The sequence below is a fragment of the Antechinus flavipes genome, chromosome 3 (assembly GCF_016432865.1).
Source record: "Antechinus flavipes isolate AdamAnt ecotype Samford, QLD, Australia chromosome 3, AdamAnt_v2, whole genome shotgun sequence".
In the NCBI taxonomy this organism is placed as follows: Eukaryota; Metazoa; Chordata; class Mammalia; order Dasyuromorphia; family Dasyuridae; genus Antechinus; species Antechinus flavipes.
Genome location: NC_067400.1, coordinates 618960339 through 618980080, shown reverse-complemented (window position 1 = coordinate 618980080; position 19742 = coordinate 618960339). Strand labels below are relative to the sequence as shown.

Below are 19742 nucleotides of genomic sequence, written 5' to 3'. Positions count from 1 at the left end.
TGATTTGGAGTTTAATTACACACATTATATCAAGTAGGTTTCAGACATAGGAAAGCCAGAACAACCAATAGAAGACAAAGAATAATGGTTTCTTTGAAAATGGTTCGGATGACCCATTGCCGGAGGGATACAAAGATAATGGATGATGCAGTATTGGTCTTTCACCCTTTATCAATTCGCAAGACTTTTAAGTGAGAGAGAAAACAACCACTAACATAGAATCTAGAGCCTATCTGCCACAGACTTTATAAAAGGAATTATTATTGTTGTGATTGTTATTCAGTCATTTTCAGTCACAGTTGACTCTTCACCACCCCATTTGGGGTTTTCTTTGGCAAAGATACTAGAGTGGTCTGTCATTTCCTTCTTTGGCTCATTTTACCAATGAGGAAACTGAGGCAGACAGGATTAAGTGACTTGCCCAGAGTCACCCAGCTAGAGTCCAGATTTGAATTCAGGAAGGTATCTGCCTGACTCCAGGTCCTGCACACTATTCTTTGGCACCTTGCTGTCTTACCTAGATATTAAGAGTCTATTTAGGTGATGAGTCCATCCGGTTAGATTGGGATGAGTCTACACGCTGAGGGATGATTAGGAAAGACAAAAGGCTGACCCAGACTCGTAGGAAGGGAGAAAGTATTAAGAAGCAGCATAATTGAGAGGTTAGCAGAAGATATTCTCTTACATTAGATTTTTTTGGTGCTCGGAGGAAATAATGACCTAGTAATAAAAAGACAGTTAAGACTTAGAAAACTATGCCTCAGGCAGCACAGCTGTTATTAAAAAACGGCCATCCAAAGAACAGGTATACATGGATTTAAGCCAATAGTTGAAAGACCAGAACTAATACATTGCATTGAGCAGATGAAAAGAATCTCAATTAGAACAGGTCTAAATAGAGACAAAACTTACTCCTTTCCCTCTTTGGGAGGAGCAGATGCTGTAGAACAAGTCAAGACAACTTTAAGGTTAAATTAGGTTATTAGCTCAGAAACTAAATATTCACTAGCTATACAAAATGAGAAACTCAACCAGTGTAATAATATCTTTAAGGGGGCAAAATGATAGTAACCAAGGCAACCTTAGGGAATATGGAAAGAAAAAAAAGACTATGGAAAGAAACATCCTATTAGGGAGAGCTTTGGTACAAATTAAGATAAAGAAGAATAACATTTGAATCTATTATTATCTTCAATTTTCTCCTGTCTATATCTTGTTTGTATCTAGTTGTTTGAAAGTTGTCTCTTCCATTATACTGAGAGCTCCCTGAGAATGGAGACTACCTTTTGCCTTTTGCTTTGTCTTTTATTTTTTCTTTTGAAACATGACAATTAAAATTTTTTTTTTTACTTTTTTCTGGTTCTACGTGTATATTAACTTTTAAAATATACATTTCTTGGGGGCAGCTAGGTGACACTATCTACTGATAGAGCACCAGCCCTGAAGTCCGGAGGACCTGAGTTCTTGTGTGACCCTACGCCTAGTTAAGTTACTTAACTCCAATTGCCTCAGCAAAAAATATGTATATAGAATAGTAAAGGTGGGTTTCCAGAGACCTCCACCTGGAGTAGGACTGTAATAAAGTCACTTGAACAAAAGGCCTACTTAAGAACAAAAGGTCTAAACAGAAGCAGAATCCACTTCTAATCCTGTCAGTGCTCCTCCCTGCTTGTCTCCAGAGTAGGTTTCCATATTGTTTCCAGAGATTCAGGCTTTCCTCAATGCCCATCTGGCTATTCAGGACCACATCATCAGGGCAAGTTACTTTACCTCTGCAACAGTTTCCTCAATCATGAAAAGGAGATAATAGAATCTACTTCCCAGGGTTGTTGTGAAGATCAAATGAGATAATATTTATAAAATATTTAGCACAGTAGATACTTAGTAAATATTCCTTTCTAGATTTAAATATTTGGCATAATTGAGATGGAGATTATCACAGGCTGACACTGTTAGATACTGGTTTACAAGTGACTGTTGAGGTTGGGAAGGGGGGACCCCAAAAGTTTGGGGTCCCAGATTGAGATCACCAGGTGTCTCAAAAGAATTTGCAGGCTTGAACCCATCTCCTTAGCCAAGGGGCAAAGCTTTATTGGAATAGTAACGCCATTATAAAGCAGACTAAACTGTAAGGGAATTCAGCAGAGAAACAGAAGCAAGGAGCTACATCTATCCAGCTTTCAATCATAGACATGCTAATTCTATGGCTCATAGGTAGGAAGGAATGGTCTCCTGAATAGATTATTACTGACAAGATTACCAGTCAGTAGTGAATAATAGGGGTCTTATTCACTATTGTCTCAGAAATTTGATCTGTGGGAGTTTCCTGAGGCCAGAAGCTATCTGGGTAATAACCAGATATATTGGGTGTGGGAGTTTCCTGAGGCAGATTCCAAAGCTAGAAGATTTAGGACTACTGGTTTATTGTTAGAACAGAAGTCCCCCCAAGGTCAGGGGACCCACCAAATCATATTACATCATGAGCAGACTCAGTAAGAAAAAAATGAAAACAAACAAAAGCAGACTTGGATAAATGATTTTGGAAATCCTCAAACCTTAGTTTGAAAAGTATATAAAAACTTTTTAAATTTGCAGATTAGCCTGAGGAGATCTATAGATGTGCTATTCTAGTATTAGGAGAAGCAATAATCAGAATGAACATTTGCCTTATGGAAGAAAGAAAAAATTAACATTCGGTTATTGGTAGGGAGAGCCTTCTGGGTTTCAGTCATCTTGCTGCCCCAAAGCAACTAATAAATACCTTTCAGCAGAAAATTAAAGGAAGAGATAAAGAAATTATTTTGAAGGATTTGGAACAGAGAGGCAGAGTAATGAGGTATGGAGAGTGCTTTATCTGACCTACCCGCTGCCCCATCCTTACTTGACTTTACTCGCCAACTGCCATTAGGAATAGGTACACATATTTTCCCTCTTCCTACCCTCATTTCTAGTTCTGGAAGCATAATCAATCAATGAATATTTCTTAAGCTCCTACTACAAGACAGTGATCTTGATTTATGTCCTGCCACTGGACTTTAACAACTCTGCAGGGAAATGAGACCTATGACTTTGTGTAACTCTGTGTCAGTTAAATCCAATTCATTTTTACTTTTTTGGTTGTTATTTGCTTGCATTTTATTTTTCCCCATTTTTTTTTCTTGTGCAACATGATAAATATGGAAACACCTATAGAAGAATTGCACATGTTTAACATATATTGGATTACTTGCTATCTAAGGAAGAGGGTGAGGGGAAGAGAGAGACAAAAAAAATTGGAACACAAGATTTTACAGGGGTGAATGCTGAAAACTTTCCATGAATATATTTTGAGAGTAAAAAAACTTAAAAAAAAAAACAAGCTTAAGACTAATACTATTTTAGGTCAAAGCTTCTTAAACTGTGGGGTCATGTAATTGAATGTGGAGGTTACAAAATTATGATTTATTATCAGTAAATGTTTGATTTGTATACCTATTTTATATACTTATATACCCGGAGTCATGTCAAAATTTCTCTGGTGAAAAGGAGTCTCAAATAGAAAAAGTTTAAGAAGCCTATTGTAGGTGATTAGGATACTAAATGCCTTTACTAGTAATTCACTTATACTATAATCAAATGAATGCTTGCCATTGTTCCTTAAAAGATGTGCCCATTGCTTTCCTTACTGTTTCATTCCCCAACTACCCAAAATATTCTTCCTAGCCACCATCCCTCTATAGGGAGATCTCTTTTATTAAACTGTAAGTATCCTGAATGCAGAGACTGTATTTTGATTTTTTATCCCCTAATTCTTAGCCATATAGTGAGCACTTCATAAACGCTTTTCCTTTCCTTGATTCCTAAAATGTGGCTTCCGAACCTAAACACAAGTCTTTAGATGATGTTCTCTAACAACATTTAAAGGAGAGAGAAAGGGAAAGGGGAAGGGAAGGAAGAAAGGAAAGAGGAGGAGGAAAAGAGAGAGCTATTGACAGATTTGAAGGGACTTGGGAAACAATTTAGTTCAACCCCTTTATTTTATGTGTCTCTTTTAGCCAATTCACAGGTCAGAAGGATGAAAGAGAGAAAATGAGATGTAAAGGCAAAATACTTTCACAAGTGACTTAGTCATTCTATATCAGGTCAAGGATCCAAGGCTTTGAGTAATCATTTGTATATTAAAGGCCATTAGAAATGATGTTATAGTCCCTAGAACTTAGGTTGACCAATAGGATAGAGATTTTTAAAAATCTGTTGAACTCATACTCCCAGATATATTTGGTGATATAAAGAAAATGTCTATTGTCTACTTAAAACAACCGACTGAGATGAAGATTTGAGAGATGTACTGGATGATCACCATATATTAGCAAGAGATTTCTCACTGGGGAGACTTATTCTTGATAGGGAGAGATTTGTCAAAAGGAAAGCTTAAACATTTTTCTAAGAAACCTTGAAGCTATTCAGAGTTAAGTATTTGTTTGGTTTTTTTTAAAATATTCCCAGGTTAAGCTTCTGTTCTTTCTGGAAAGACACGGCAGTATCTTAGCTGATGATCAAAGTAACAGTGGTAAAAATTATTCTGATCATCAAGGATCAAGATTGATGGTAATGATAAAAAATGGCATCAAGGCCCTGCAGTACCAGGACGATTATTTTAATTATCTGTACTTCTTACATGTTCCGCACTCGAATATTATTTTAAGCTTGTGTCTGTTCTTAGAACTGACAATCTGCCTTGGCTTATAAGGGAGAATTGTTTTTCATAATTACTTTTCCTACGGCATTTGAAATGTCTTTACTGAAAGCTAATTAATGTTATTGGCTGACTATTAATGAGAAGCACACTAGTGTGGGCTTACGAGCTATAGAAGAAGCAGTCTTGTACAGAATTATCCCTAGAAACCAAGATGGCAGCCACCTCTTGGGAACTCAACCCTCATGGGTACCTCCCAGGAGGTACTACATGGATAAGATGATTGGAGTTCAGAGAAAGCAAGTGATTTACTTAAGATGTACAACTGGTAGAGCCAGGATTTTAAATCTGGTCCTAAATCCAGTGCTCTTTATTGTGCAGCAGGCTAGCCTAGGAAAGGACCCAGGACCCATTGCAGTCTCCCCAGGATCACAGTAGAGTTCACTGGAGGACCCTGATCTACACAGTAGCTGGAGGCTTTATAGGGATATATCCTTGATAATCTAGGGTTTGACCTAGGGGATTTCTGTGTATCACTAGGGGAATCACTCTCTCAATTGTGAATTCCCTGAGGGCAAAGGGAGTTAATGGGAGTTGTAGTTCCTGGGGAGAAAGATTGCAAAGTGCCTGGGACATTAAGCACAATCCAAGGGGAAAAAATTCCTGGCACTGGAGGATGTTGGGAACCAGAGTCATCTAGGAGAAGAGAATTTTGCATAAAATGGAGCCTCCATTAGTAAAGGATTATGGGAGATGGAGTCCCCCACAAGAACTGACTGTAGCCCATTTAAAGACTAAAGAATTATGGGAGATGGAGTCTCCTGGAGGGGGATTCTAGAGAATGGATTGGTGAAGGAGAGCAATTGTGGGAGATTCTGTCCCCTAAGAGGACTGTGGGGAGTTTGTGGCCAAAGGAACTGTGGGAGATGGAGTCTCCAGGATTGAGGGATTGTTGCTGAAAGCTTCATGGAAGGAGATGGCCAGGGGTGGGAGCACCCAGCCTGGTCCGAGGCTGATGTGGGCTAGAGGAGGGACGGGTAAAAAAGAAAACCAGAGAACTTGGTTAGAGAGACTCCTCCTTCTGAGTCCAGTGTTTCCTGAAGCCAAATGGAATTGGGGGCAATGGTGGAGCTGGAGAGCTCCTTCATCTTTCCCTCATTGAGCATCCATTTCCCTCTCTGTTAAAAATGTGTGTGTGGTGGGGTTGGGATCTGCCCTAAGGTCAGTTCCTCTGCCGGTTCTGACTGTCCATCCGGGGCTCTCTGATCCCTTTTGCAGCTTCCACCAGAGGTGGTCCAGGGGTTTCTCACAGCAAAGGAATTGGTGAAATGTGTTACTGTCCTGCATGCTTTCGGCACTTTGCTCTTTGGGCACATACAGCTGCATGCACACCCATCTGTGCACACACAGACACATACAATGTGCACACACACACACACACACACACAACTCCTCCCACATACACAGGCAATCCACACTGCACCAATATGTGAGCACACGTGTACACACATAGATACATTCACACAAATGCACAAACTCACACACGCACCCTCAGATCCGAGGGTCCTGAGTGTGCCCTCCTGCAGTGCCCACTGAGGTTGGTAACTACATCAGTCTGGCCATCAGCTTCATCTCCGCAGACCGGACCAGCTGCCCTGGACCCTCCTGCCTTCTTAGGTCGCTTGGAGACTTTGGACAGGATTTTGCTTTCTCACTTTTGGAGGGAGGGACATCAGGGTCTGCTGGGGTCCAAAGCAGCCCTTGGGGAATATTCTTCACAATAAGTAGCTTTTTTGGAGCTCGTTGCATCTGGATCCCTCCCAGCCCTGTCCTGTTCTCCTTTCTCTTGTGATGTACTTGAGTTTCCTCCTTTCCCCTCCCCAGTAGAACCTCCTCCAAGGCAGGAACCATGTTTTCTCTGATCTCCCACACCTTTCCCCTGTGGGGCACCCAGTTACTGATTAGTCAGCGCCCCCAGTTCGAGGATTCTAGTGTTCTATGCTGTTGAAGGTTCTCAGAGTCAGGGGTCTCCTAATCCTAAGGAGTCCTAGATTTAGAGCCAGAAGAGATGGTGGCTACCATTAAACCTAGCCCCTGCTTTACAGCGGGGGAGCCCTGGGGAGGAGAAATGGCTTGTCAGCTGTAATCGCTGATAGGGGGATGGAGTACTTTACGCCTAATTATCTTGGGATGTGGATGCTATTATTATCCTCATTTTACTGATGAGGAAACTGAGGCAGAGGAGAGTTTAGCTGCCTTCACATAAGGGTAAGCGGGAGAGGCTGGATTCTGACTCAGGGCGTTGCTCTCTCAATTTCTACGAAATAGCAGAGCCAGGAACACAAGTCCTGTCCTCCAGCTCCCATGCCAGGGCACTTTCCGTGGCACCCCGCTGCTTCCCAATATTTCTGGACCGGGATCCCGGGACTTGCCCTCAGCCAGTAAGTGTGTAAGGCAGGATTTGAATCCAGATCTTCTAAGTCCAAACTCCTTTCTTATATTCCGCTGCCTCTGTTCAGTTCTAAGAGTCCAGATTCTTATTTCTAGAATGCTTAGAATCTAGGTTTCCCAATAAGGGGATTCTAGAACCCTCGTTTAGAAGTCTGCGATGTGAGACGATGCAGCCCAGGGCACATGGACTGGGGCCAAAGGCGCACTGTCTGTTCCTGCCGATCCCCCCACCCCCAGCGGGGTCTCCGAAAGCAATGAGGACGCGGAGCCAGTCCCTTCTCTCTCTCCACCAATATATTTGATACTTGTCCAGAACCAGAGAGATGGAGTCGGCCATCGGGAAATAAAAAAAGAGGGACAGGGAGAGGGAGAGAGAGCCAGGAAACGGAGAGGGCGACGAGGACCCGGGACAGGCGGGAGGGCTCTCGAGACGGAAGGACAAGGAGAGAGAGACAGTGACACAGAGAAGAGGGCTGGGGCGGGGGGAGAAAACCAGGGAGGGAAAGCAAGCCTGGGAGAGCGGGGAGCGGGACGGAAGAACTTTGGGGGTTCGGGAGGCCGGGGGGCCGAGGCCCGGCTAAGGGAAGAGAAGGTCCCTCCCCCCAGAATACAAAACGAGGGTGGGGGCACTGGGGCATGGTTCTCTCCTGGGCTGGGGGGTGAGACGGGATGGGGCGGTGCTGGGAATGAGGTCAGTAATAGGTCTCCTTCTCCACCCAGCCTGGAAGAGAAGAGCCAGACAGAGACAGCGCCCCAGAGGCGGACGGAGAGAGACACAGAGACGGAAGGACACAGAGAGACAGACGGACACAGAGACACAGACACACCGAGAGACAGACGGACACAGAGACACAGAGAGACAGAGTCAGAATGAGAGAGAACGGCAGAGGAGAAAATAGAAACCAGTGGAAAGAATTGGCTGAGCCCTCCTGGGTCCGTCCCCCGGACTCCTCCCCGTGGCGCCCGAGGCTCCGTCGGGACCACTCCCAGCCCCTGCTCTAGTCCCCGCCCCACCCCCAGCCAGCCCCAGCTCTCACCCCCGGGGTTCCTGCGCAGGATGAGCTTTCTGATTTCATCATAGACAAAGATGAGGAAGCTATAGGGGAAGGCACAGAACCACCAACTGGGCCTGCCGAGCCATCGGGAGAGCGGGGAGACAGGTGGACACGGGACAGGAGCAGAAAGACAGGGGAAGAGAGGATGGGCGAAAGGGAGGGGGGGAAGAGAGAAGGAAGGGGAAGGGCAGGAGGAGAGAGACAGAGACAGAGACATAGAGAGACAGAGAGAGACAGAGGGAGGAGAGGGAGAGAAAGAGGGACAGAGAGACAAAGAGAGACACAGAGAAAAGGAGAGACAGAAAAAAGGAGAGACACAGAGAGAAGGACAGAGAGACAGACAGAGCAGGGAGAGGGAGAGATAGAGACAGAGAAGGAGAGGGAGAAAGAAAGAGAGAGAGGGAAGGAAGGAGGGACAAGGAGATTAAGGGTGAGATATTAAGGGACAGAATGGAAGGGGAGGAAGGGGAAAAGGGAAGAGGAAGAGGAAGGGAGAGAGAGAGAGAGAATGAGATTAGTGATTAGTGATTAGTTTCTGCACTGAGGCTATTCATTAGTAGAGAGGGATCCCCAGATCCTGGAATGGGGAGGGGGTTCCACTCTTGAGAATGGGACCAGGGTCTGCAGGAGATTTGGGGGGTCCCCAGGAGGCTGAGGAAGAAGTCTCCCAAAGTGGGTGCGAGAGAATGGCTGGCCGGGGTTACCGGGAGGGGAGAGCCACAGGCCCGCCAGGCTGTGGGAGACACTCACTTGAGTGGATACATGCGAAGGGCCACGTCCATGCCGGGGCAGTAGGACAGGAAGGCGGCCAGCGCTGTCTCCTCAAACAAGCCGAAGATCAGGATCTTGTTCCTGGGGAGGGGAGACCGTGGTGGGGGGCCTGGGAGGCACCAGGAGCCCGGCAGACGTCACACACACACACACACACACACAGACACGGCTCAGAGAGCCTCGGAGTCACAGGAACAGCAAGAACAAGAAACAGGAGCACGGAGCCGGGGACAGAGCTGGAGAGACCCCAGGAGGGGGAGGCAGATACAGCAAAGTGAGGGAGAGCACCGGGGGGCAGACAGAGACACAACGAGAAGCAAACAGACGCACTCAGAGGCAGAGAACTCATCTCTCCACAAGGTTCTCGCCCATCTAATTGCACAGGGAGATAAGGGCAACAAAGGCCCGGAACTGCAGAGAAACTCAGAGGTGAAGGGGAGGGGAAGAAGGAGGGGAGGGGAGAAGAAAACGTGAGGGAAAGCTATATGGTGGAGCCCCGAGAAGTGGAAATGGGGGCACAGAGTTAAACGTACTCAGAGAAATCCTCAAGATGGCAGAGAGATGGAGAGAGAAAGATGGAGAAAGAAAGAGATGGAGAGAGAAAGATGGAGAAAGAAAGAGATGGAGAGAGAAAGAGATGGAGAGAGAAAGATGGAGAAAGAAAGAGATGGAGAGAGAAAGAGATGGAGAGAGAAAGATGGAGAAAGAAAGAGATGGAGAGAGAAAGATGGAGAAAGAAAGAGATGGAGAGAGAAAGAGATGGAGAGAGAAAGATGGAGAAAGAAAGAGATGGAGAGAGAAAGAGATGGAGAGAGAAAGATGGAGAAAGAAAGAGATGGAGAGAGAAAGATGGAGAAAGAAAGAGATGGAGAGAGAAAGATGGAGAGAGAAAGATGGAGAAAGAAGAGATGGAGAAAGAAAGAGATGGAGAGAGAAAGATGGAGAAAGAAAGAGATGGAGAGAGAAAGATGGAGAGAGAAAGAGATGGAGGGACAGAAGCCTGAAGGAAAGAGGGGGCTGCAGTGAGGGGGAAGGGCCGAGCCCCCGCCTGCCCCAGCCCTCACTTCATGCCCTGCTGGAACACAGAGTTCCTCCTGGTCTTGCAGATGATGAGATCTGCCCACTGCACCACCACGATGCTGACGAAGAAGGCTGTGTGACAGGTGAACTCCACGGACTTGCGCTGCTCGTAGGTCTGGGGGGACACGCGCAGGGGAGTCAGCCCACCTCTCTCCCGGATTCCCCCCATGCCCGGGGTCGTCCTCCTGCCTGCCTCAGGGCGCCCCCCCGACCCCCGGCTCCCCCAGGACCTCGGCCCCCCTCCAGAAGCTTCTGCCGCTCCCCAGGGCCTTTGGAGGCCCTCCTCACTCACCCACTGCTGCCCATAGCTGTCCTCAAGGTCGTTGACCGTCCGGTCGTCCCAGTTGAGCCGAATGCCCACGAGGTTGGAAGGCAGGAAGCCGTTCTCCGCCAGAATCACGAAATAGGCAAAGAAACCACCAAGAGCCTGGATCATTCCTGCGGGGGCCAGAGGGAAGGGGGTCCAGGATCCCTCGTCAGACTCACCTCTGAGGTTACCGGAGGCTAAAGGTTCTCCGATCCCCTTCTGTTCCAGGACTTAGAGAGGGGTGGGACCTTGGGGGTCACCAGACCCTAGTGTGACCTTCCATTTTACAGATGAGGAAACTGAGGCACCCCACACTGATAGCAAGAGCCACGGCAGGAAAATGGCCCAAGCGTCATCTTGGATGGAATATCTGAGAGAAGAGTCTCAGCAGAAAAGGGGTCAGGCAGGCATTTATTAAGTGTTTACTGTCTACCATGCTTTGTGCCAAGCACTGGAGATACAAAGAGAGACAAAAGTAACTAATACAGAAAAGTTGCCAACAAAAAAAAAGAAATCCAGCTACTGGCCGTCTGAGGCAGGATTCCAACTGATCCCACTGTCACCTCCCAGGTGGCCCCTGATCCCACCTGAGGATCCTACCTGTGGAAGGTCACCTGACATGGGTCACCCGAGATAATGGCCCAAGGGGCTCAGCTGGGCAGAGCCTGGCGCCCAGAGGGGCAGACCCTAACCCCTTACCGATCTGCCCGTACGCCATACTGATGAGCCTCTCGTTCACCAGCTTGTCCGTCCTTGGATTTCGGGGCTGTCGCTTCATGATGTCGCTCTCTGCAGCCTCATAGGCCAGGGAGATGGCGGGGACCTGGCCGGGAGAGAGTGGGAAGCCGGTCAGTGAAAACCCACAAGTCACCTAAGAGGGGAGCGCTCCCCTGTCTGCGGCGGGAAGTCTCTCCTAGCTGGAGCGACCCAAAGAGGTCTTGAGAATCAGATCCCTTCCCATAGCCAGTGCCCGCTCTGAGCTCGGCTCCCTGGAGAATTTTCAGGGAGACCCACCCCGTGACTCCCAGCCCCCATAATGAAGGGCTTGAGCCCCCCGAAGCCTCTTGGGGAAGCTGAGTGGAGGATCTCACCATATCTGTGCCCAGGTCAATGCAGAGGATGGTGATGGTTCCCAGGGGCAGAGGGATGTTGGCCATGATGAAAAGAAGGAAGGGGGTTATCTCAGGGATGTTGCTGGTCAGGGTGTAGGCAATGGATTTCTTCAGGTTGTCGAAGATCAGTCGGCCTGCGGGAAGGAGGTCACAATGGGGGTCAAATCGGGCAGTCACCTGCCTTCCTGAGGAAAGAACTTGGCCCTCATATTTTCTAGCTCCTTTTTCCATCTCCCAATTGTCCTAAAATCCTTCTAGTGACCTGTCTTCAAAATGAGTGGTTTTTTTTAAAATTTCCCACAAAATAAAGTGAAACTTTGATTTATATCAGTTGAAATGCAAAAAAAAAACCCAAATTTAAAAATCTTTATGAGCACAAAAACAGGATTAAAAAAAAAAAACAAAATGGAAAAACAAAATACTTCTTAAATTGAGGATAATCACACTGCAAATGTGTAAAGCAGATGTATTTTTAAAGTAGAAGTGACCTCGACTCTGAGGTTGTCCTTATTCCCATGGAGAATAGGGAAGGGGGTGGGAATTGAGGGCAGCTCAGCCTCCTCTTGACCCCAGCTCATGGATCAGCGCATAGAACCCCAGAATGGACCAGCCTCTGGCTCCCTCACAGAGACCTTCCCAGTTTCTTCTACAAGGAAGGACACCTTGACAGCCAAAGAAGGGCCCCCATAGTGTCAGAGCTGGAGAGGACCTTTGAGACCACTGAGTGCTCCCCTGTCAGGTTGGAGTCAGCTGGCAGAGCTCAGCCTCCAGACCCCCAAGCCTCGTCTCACCCTCCTCCACGCCGGTGACGATGGATGCAAAGTTATCATCCAGCAAAATCATGTCGGCTGCCTGCTTGGAGACGTCGGAGCCGGCGATCCCCATAGCTACACCGATATCTGCCTTCTTCAGGGCGGGTGAGTCGTTCACACCATCCCCAGTCACGGCTACGATAGCACCCTGTGGGAAAGAGGGAGAGGGACACCGGGACTCAAGGATCTGGACCTCCAGGACCGTCCCTCTTCAGGGCCCCGAGGAGCCCGTGTCCCAGTCCCTGCTCTTCAGCCTCCAGGACGTGCTGTTCTCAGGGACTCGGGCACCCCAGAACCATGAACTCTACCATCGAGCCAACTTGTCCATCTGCCTCAGGAAGAGAGAGTTCTGTCCTCCTGTCCCCGGACACTAGATCCCCACCCACTGATAGTCACAGTCTCTGTTCTCCTGAGAGATGCAGCGTCTGCACCCCTGGCGACCCGGGACCCCTGATCCCCCCAGGGAGCTCTCACCTGTCTCTGGCAGCCTTCCACAATGATGAGTTTCTGCTGTGGGGAGGTCCGGGCAAATACAATCTCTGTGTGGTTCTGCAAGATTTCATCGATCTGTTCTGAGGAGAAATCCTTCAGGTCCGTGCCGTGGATCACGCAGGCCTTGGCGTCCCTGCACGGGCACAGGAGGTTGGTGAGAAATGCCCCAGGGCTGGGCAAGGGAGGGTCTGAGGCGAGAGAGAAGGGTGGACTGGGATACAGTGAGGGAAACCAGGAAAGGATAGGAAGGACACGGGGGCGGGGGGCAGACAAAGACTGAGGTCAACGGAAAGAGAAAATGACAAGAGGAAGGGGAGGAAGGCCAGGAAGGCCGGGACACAAAGGGAGTTTGACAGAGAGGCTCCAGGGGAGAGAAAGCTCATCCTCCCCGAGCCAGAAGCATCCTCCAACAGCAGCTTGTCCAACCTCAGGGTCTGATAAAGAAACTACAGCTTGGAGGCTCCCTTGGCCAAACTCACACAGCTGGAAGAGCAGCATGGACTCGAACCCAGGTCATAAATGCCATTGAGAAAGAGAGACAGAGATAGAGACAAGGGAAATAGAAAGAAAGAGAGAGATGAAAAGAAAGGAGGAGAGACAGGGAGAGACAGACACAGAGCCAGACAGACAGGACAGAGACAGAGAATGAGAGAGAGAGGGAGACAGATACACAGACACACAGAGAAAGAGACAGAGAGACAGAGAAAGAACAGAGAGAAAGACAGAGAAAGAGAGAGACAGAGACAGAAAGAGAGAGAGAGAGAGACAGAGACAGAGAAAAAGAGAGACAGAGAGAGACAGAGACAAAGACAGAGAAAGAGAGACAAAGAGACAGAGAGAAAGAAAGAGATAAAGAGAAGAAGAATAAGATAAGCAGAGAATGAAAGAGATATAGAGAGAAGAGGAGAGGCAGAGAGAAAGATAGAGCAGAGAGGGAGAGAGACAGAGGGAGAGAGAGAGACAAACAGAACAAAGAGAAAAAGGAAGAGAGAGTGCAAGTAGAGAGCAAAGACAGTGAAACAGATGGAGAGACAGAAAGAGAAAGAGAAACAGAGATAGAGACAGAAAGCAAGAGATACAAAGAAATAGGGAGAGAAAGAAGGGAGGAGAGAGACAGAGAGAGACAGAAACAGAGACGTACACAGAAATACCCGGCAAAGACCACAAGGGGGGAAGCGTGAGGGAGACTCAGCAGACCAAGCTGAGCAGAGAGGGGCGAGAGGGGCAGGCGGAGGAAGGTGGGGTCGGTCCTGGGGCGGAGGCGGGGCTCCAGGCCAAAGCCGTCGCCTCACCTGGGGTTGACCTGGCTCACGGGGATGTTGAGCCTGGCGGCGATGTCCTCCACAGTCTCGTTGCCTTCCGAGATGATCCCGACGCCCTTGGCGATGGCTTTGGCCGTGATGGGGTGGTCGCCGGTTACCATGATCACCTGTGTGGCGAGAGAGGAAGGAGTGGTCCCGGCCGCAGCCTTTCCCCTTCAGCCCCAGGCCCTCGAGTCTCTCGCCCTCCTCCAACCCCCCCCCCACCTGCCCCCGCCCCCACCTTGATGCCGGCGCTCCGGCATTTGCCCACAGCATCGGGGACGGCGGCCCTGGGTGGGTCAATCATGGACATGAGGCCGACGAAGCAGAGGTTGTCCGTGGTGAAGTTGACGTCGTCACAGTCGAAGGCAAATCCCTTGGGGAACTGTTCCTCAGGCAAGTAGTAGTGGCAGAACCCTAGGGACGCCCGGAAGAGCCGATTAGGACTGAGGGTCCGCCCCTCCGCCACCCCGGGGTCCACATCCCAACAGGTTGTGGTCCCTCCTCTCTCCCCATCTCAGCCTCCCGATTCTCAGCTCCCAATAGCCACTCTTCTACCAGCTTCCCACCCCAGTCCTCAGTTTCCCTATTTCCCACACCCTCCTCCTTTCAAACTCCTAAAAAGTCCGGGTTCGCCAACCCCTTCCTCACAGCCCGAACCCAACTCTGCCTATAACCTCATCTTCCTTTCAGTGATGGGAAAATGGAGAAGCAGAGACTTGCCCAAAGTGACAGTGTCAGGATCAGGGCACAAAGTCAGGTCTCAGGGGCTGATTCCGTGCCCCCCACTCCCAGGTTTCCAAATCTCCTATGCTCAGTTCAGTATTCTCTTCCTTTGATCCCCAACTCCCCATCTTCCCACTCCTACAACTCCCCAACTATGATTCCTATAACCCCACTTCTCAATTTCCTAATCCCTCATCTCCCAAGTCTGCATCGGCTGCTTATCAGTTCCAATGCCCTCTCCCTACTGCCCCAGATTCCCAAATCATCCCCCTCAACCACTGTATCCATCAGTGGATTTTCCTAATTTCTCACGCCTCAGGCGCCCAGCTCCTTAGTCCCCACAACTTCCCAACTTCACTCATCCAGGTTTCCAATCCTTTAACTTCTAACCCCTCAGTCCCTCAACTTCCCAGGTTCCAACACCCCATTTTATCAATTTTTCATTAATTCAGTTACCCACCGCTATGTCTCTCAATTCTCCCAGTCTCTAACTTCTCTTTTCTCCAGCTCCCCAACTTCCCATCCCTCTAATCTCCTAGTTCCACATCCTTCAGGCTCCTAAACTTGTCTCCCCATTCTTCCAACCCCTCTCTCTCTTCACTTCCAATTCATCATCCTACAATTTCTAATTCTCTCCCTTTTCCAACTTCTCATTCCCCCATTCTTCCAATACATTTATCTCATTAGTCTTTTAACTCCCCTAACTCTACAAATCTTCAGTTCTAGGCTCCCAATTCCTCATTCTATTAGTTTTTTTCTTCCATTTCCCCTATTTCTCAGCCACTCAGTTGCCTATATAACCCAGTGTTTTACTCCCTCATCCTTCTGGTCTCAGTTTCTTATCTCCCATTCCTCAGTCCCTCAATTGCCTATCCTCCAGTCTCCCAATTCTGGTCCCCAGTTCCTCATCCTCAATCTTCCCATGCCCTGTCCTCTTGCCCCGTCCTTCTCCTCCCTACCTTGTCTCTTCTTTCTGTTCTCATTCCTTCATCTCCCAAACTCATTGCTTAACTGAAATTACTCTTTCCAACATTTCGGTCACTTAATGGCCGAACCCAAGAGTCTTTCCTCAGTCTCTGTTCTCAAACTATATGTGATATTTGATACCTTCTTTCCCTCCTGGCTATTCCCTTCTCTCTGAAGTCTCATGACATTATTTGGTCTCTACCTGCTCAGTCTTGATCTCCTTGACTGGATTATTATTCACCACCCACTAACTATCGGTGTCCCCCTAGGCTTTATGTTGGGACCTGTCTCTTTTCTATGCGCCATCTTTCTTTGATGATCTCATCAACATCAATGGGTTTATTAATGGCCATCTTCATGCCTGGGATTGACTTTGAGCTCTATATATCCAACTTCAGTCTCTCCCCTGAGTTTCAGTCCCCATCACTAACTGCCTAATAGACAGTTCAAATGAGCTGTTCCAAAGACACTCCAGACTCAACATGTCCAGATGAAACCCATTATTTTCATCGCCATTACTGCCCATCCATCTTCCCAATCTCCCTACTTTTTGACAAGGGCCCCATTATTTTTCTAGCTACATGGGTTCAAAATCTTGGTGTTAGCTTTAACTCTTTACCACAGCATCTCTTCCCTCTTGTCCCTTCTCTCCACTCATGAACCCACTATCCTTGTTCAGGACAGCATCCATCTGTCCTCGAGATTACTGAAAAACCTTACGACTTCCTCATTTTGCCTCAGATCTCTCCCCACTTCAGTCCATCCTCCTCATTGCTGCCAAAGTGATTTTCCCTATGTGCATAATCTGATCGTGTGACTTCCCTAATTTACAAACTCCTGCAGCTTCCTATCACCTCTGGAAACTTATTACAAGCTCATTTGCGTTGCTTTTAAAGGTTTCACAACTTGCTCCCAACCTATCTTTTAAATCTTATTTAAGCTCGTTCCTCCCCTAAGCCTCTCCTTCTCTCTGTTCCTCATATACAACAATCTATCTTCCATTTTAATTTTTTTTTACTAGCTACCCTCTGTGCCCCTCACCTTAACCTTACTGAATCTCTCTCTTCCTTTAAGATTCAGCTCAAAGATGACCTTCTGCATGATACCTTTTCGTGAACCGCAGTCTGCTTGGGGTCTTCCCTCCCTAGCTCTCTTGTATTTATCTAATCTGCTTTTATTCTCTGTACAATATGGACTTGTCTCACCCATTAGAATATAAGTTCCTTGAGAATGGAGGTTATTTCCATTTTTCTATCTGTATTCCTAGCCTCTGACACGGTCCAGGGAACACAGTAAGTATTAGATAAAAGTTTGATTGATCTTCCCAGTTCTCTAATCTCCCACTCCCCAGTTCCCCAAATTCTGCTCAGTCTCCCATCTGCAAATGCCTTTCTCTAGTCTTTCAGTCTCTTATTGAATATCTCCAATTTATGTGGTCTAGATCTAGGTCTCCTTAGAGTCGTTTGCAGACTGTCCTCCCCCCATACTCATCCCCCATTATACTGTGCATTTTTTTTGCCTGTGTTTGAATCCCCAGAGCTTCACACAGATGCCCCTCACATAGTAGGTGCTTAATACTTCCTGATTTGACTATAATTCCCTGTCCTCCCAGTCTCCTATTCTTCCAACCCTCCATTTCCTTCAGTTGCCTGACTCCTCACCCCCAGTCTCCCAGGAATCCAGAACATGGTCCCCTGCCCTTCCAGCCCCCAGCCCTTTGGCGCTGAATCAGGCAGGGAAGATGAGCTAGCTGAGCCATACCGAGCACCCGTTCACCCAGCCCGCCCAGCTCCAAGTAAGCATTCTGGAAGGCCTCCTTGAGTTCATCATCCAAGGTCTGCTCTTTGCCCTGAAGCAGAATGGTGGAGCATCTGTCCAGGATCCTCTCAGGGGCGCCCTTCATCACCAGCAGATATCGGTTGTCATTGGGGTCCTCTGTCTCGTGGATGGAGAGCTGGGAAGTTCAGTGAACAAGTCAGGGGGTGGTACTCGGTCGCATGCACTCCCCCATCCCATGGGTGTTCCCCCTCACATTTCCTTCTCCCTGAGTGTCCTTCCATCTTCCTTCTCTCTCTGTGTCTTTCCATCCATCTACCTCCTTTTCAATCTTTGTATCTCTTTATCTCTGTCTCCCTCTCTCTCATTTTCCCCATCTCTCTCTCTGTGCATTTGTCTCTCTCCACTCCCTGACTCTCTTTCTGTCGGTGTTGCCTTCTCTCTCATCCGGCTCTGTACGTCCTCCCTGTGTATTTTCTCTTCCCTGTCTCCCTGTCTCCGAATCATTGTGTTTTGACCCTTCTTCTGCCTGCACCTGTCTCTGTGTGTGTGTCTCTCCCTCTTGGTGGAAAGAACCCCGGGAGGGAGAAGGGAGTCTCAGTTCTTCCCCCTTGTGACTGAACAAGAGCTTCCCTTTTTGAGTCTCTATTTATGTATCAATATTTCTTATGCGTAAGCTTTCGCTGCTGGGGCTGAAGGGGTTCCTCCCCTCGCCCCGATCATTGTGGGTGGTATCGCGGGCCAGCAATGCACATGTACCTGGTATTTGTTGGTGGAGTTGAAGGGGATCTCGGCCACTTTCTTGTTCCTTTCCCGCATGAGCTTCACGGAGCCGGATGACAATTCGATGCATTTCAGGAGGGCTGACTCGGAAGCGTCTCCTGCCACGTCCCTCTGCGTGAGAGGCGAATGGGAGAACAGGGAAGGGAAGGGCCGGGGGATGGTTGCTCGGTTAGCCCGGTGGCATTGAGGATGGGAGCGAGAAATGAGGAAAGGGGAGGCGGGCAGCGCTAAGGAGACCCAGGGGGACTGAGGGGAACCAGGTTCCCACAGCTGGGCGGGCAGAGGTGAGCGTAGCTAAAAAGGCACCGAGAGGACACATTGAGGTGGGTGGGCACCCAGATTGACACGGGGAGGAAAAGAATGACTGAGAAAATTAAGGTCAGAGCCAGGAGGACGTCGGGGCCGTGGAAGCTGCGGGAAGAGCTCTCCCTTTGGAGTTCTGGAGTTGGAGTCGTGGCGTCTTAGTCTAAACCTTGATTCTGCACATCAGGAAGCCCCTCAGCCTGTCTGGAGCTCAGCTGGACATGATCTCGATTCCAGTTGTTTAGCTAGAGCTCCTGGGGACAGTCTAAGCTCGGCTGCAGGGACAGGAGCTGGGACTGGGAACCCCAAGGGCCGGGGGGGCGGGGTCCCTCTCCCAGTCCCACCTTGAGCACAGGTATGTTGTCCTGGCCCCCCTTGAAGACAGCCCGGTTGCAGAGGCCGGCGATGTGGGACAGGGCCACCCAGGTGTGGGAGCTCTTGTCAAAGGAGGTTCCTGAGGGCCAGAGACGTGGGGTCAGAGCCCACTCTGGCTCCCCTCCGGCTCCCCTCCGCACTCCCCTCCCCCAGTTTGCCCCCTCCCCAGCCACGGGGTCACAATCACCAGACTGGTCCTCGGTGGTGTCTGCCTCATGGATCTGGTTGTCAAACCACATGTGGGCAACGGTCATCCGGTTCTGGGTCAGGGTCCCGGTCTTGTCCGAGCAGATGGTGGAAGTGGAGCCCAGGGTCTCCACGGCCTCCAGGTTCTTTACCAGGCAGTTCTTGCGGGCCATTCGCTTGGCGGTCAGCGTCAGGCACACCTGGAAGGCAGGGAGATGCTGGGGTCCCCCCGGAAATCTAGACTGTGCTTCTGCAGCCCCCGCAGGCGACGGTTCCCCCAAATAAGTCTTATGGCTGACCCAGAATTCTCACTCTACCGAGAGACTCCGTCCCCTTTGGGGGGAAAGCCCCTCTTCCTCAGGGCCCAGACCTGTTGCCGCTGGGCTCCCTGCCTCCCAATCCCCTCCAGAGCTGAGATGTTTCTCATTTCCCAAGCCCTCTTCTGTCCAGCTTCTGCCCCCCATCTGGCCCAGTCTTTCGCCCCCGACTCCTCATGATTCCAGGCTCCTGTCCCCCTCCTAGTCCCCCTGGCCCAGCCCTTCCAGGGACCGTGCGCCCCGAGTCCTCAGGG

General features: G+C 48.9%; 1 protein-coding gene across 2 annotated transcripts in view; it reads right to left on the bottom strand.

The window, feature by feature from the left end:
• Positions 1 to 7402: 7402 nt before the first annotated feature.
• ATP1A3 (ATPase Na+/K+ transporting subunit alpha 3) overlaps positions 7403 to 19742 on the bottom strand; it is a 29042-nt gene continuing 16702 nt past the window's right edge. For both annotated transcript variants that reach the window (XM_051989522.1, XM_051989523.1), the window contains exons 9-23: positions 19173 to 19371; positions 18955 to 19064; positions 18284 to 18418; positions 17510 to 17702; positions 14298 to 14473; positions 14048 to 14184; positions 12738 to 12888; positions 12243 to 12411; positions 11431 to 11585; positions 11039 to 11162; positions 10325 to 10470; positions 10017 to 10147; positions 8932 to 9033; positions 8164 to 8255; positions 7403 to 7847 (exon numbers count right to left, since the gene is read on the bottom strand). In XM_051989522.1, coding sequence (XP_051845482.1) covers positions 7819 to 7847; positions 8164 to 8255; positions 8932 to 9033; positions 10017 to 10147; positions 10325 to 10470; positions 11039 to 11162; positions 11431 to 11585; positions 12243 to 12411; positions 12738 to 12888; positions 14048 to 14184; positions 14298 to 14473; positions 17510 to 17702; positions 18284 to 18418; positions 18955 to 19064; positions 19173 to 19371 — 2049 coding nt within the window. In that variant the 3' untranslated portion in view covers positions 7403 to 7818. The remainder of the gene's footprint in view (positions 7848 to 8163; positions 8256 to 8931; positions 9034 to 10016; positions 10148 to 10324; positions 10471 to 11038; positions 11163 to 11430; positions 11586 to 12242; positions 12412 to 12737; positions 12889 to 14047; positions 14185 to 14297; positions 14474 to 17509; positions 17703 to 18283; positions 18419 to 18954; positions 19065 to 19172; positions 19372 to 19742) is intronic.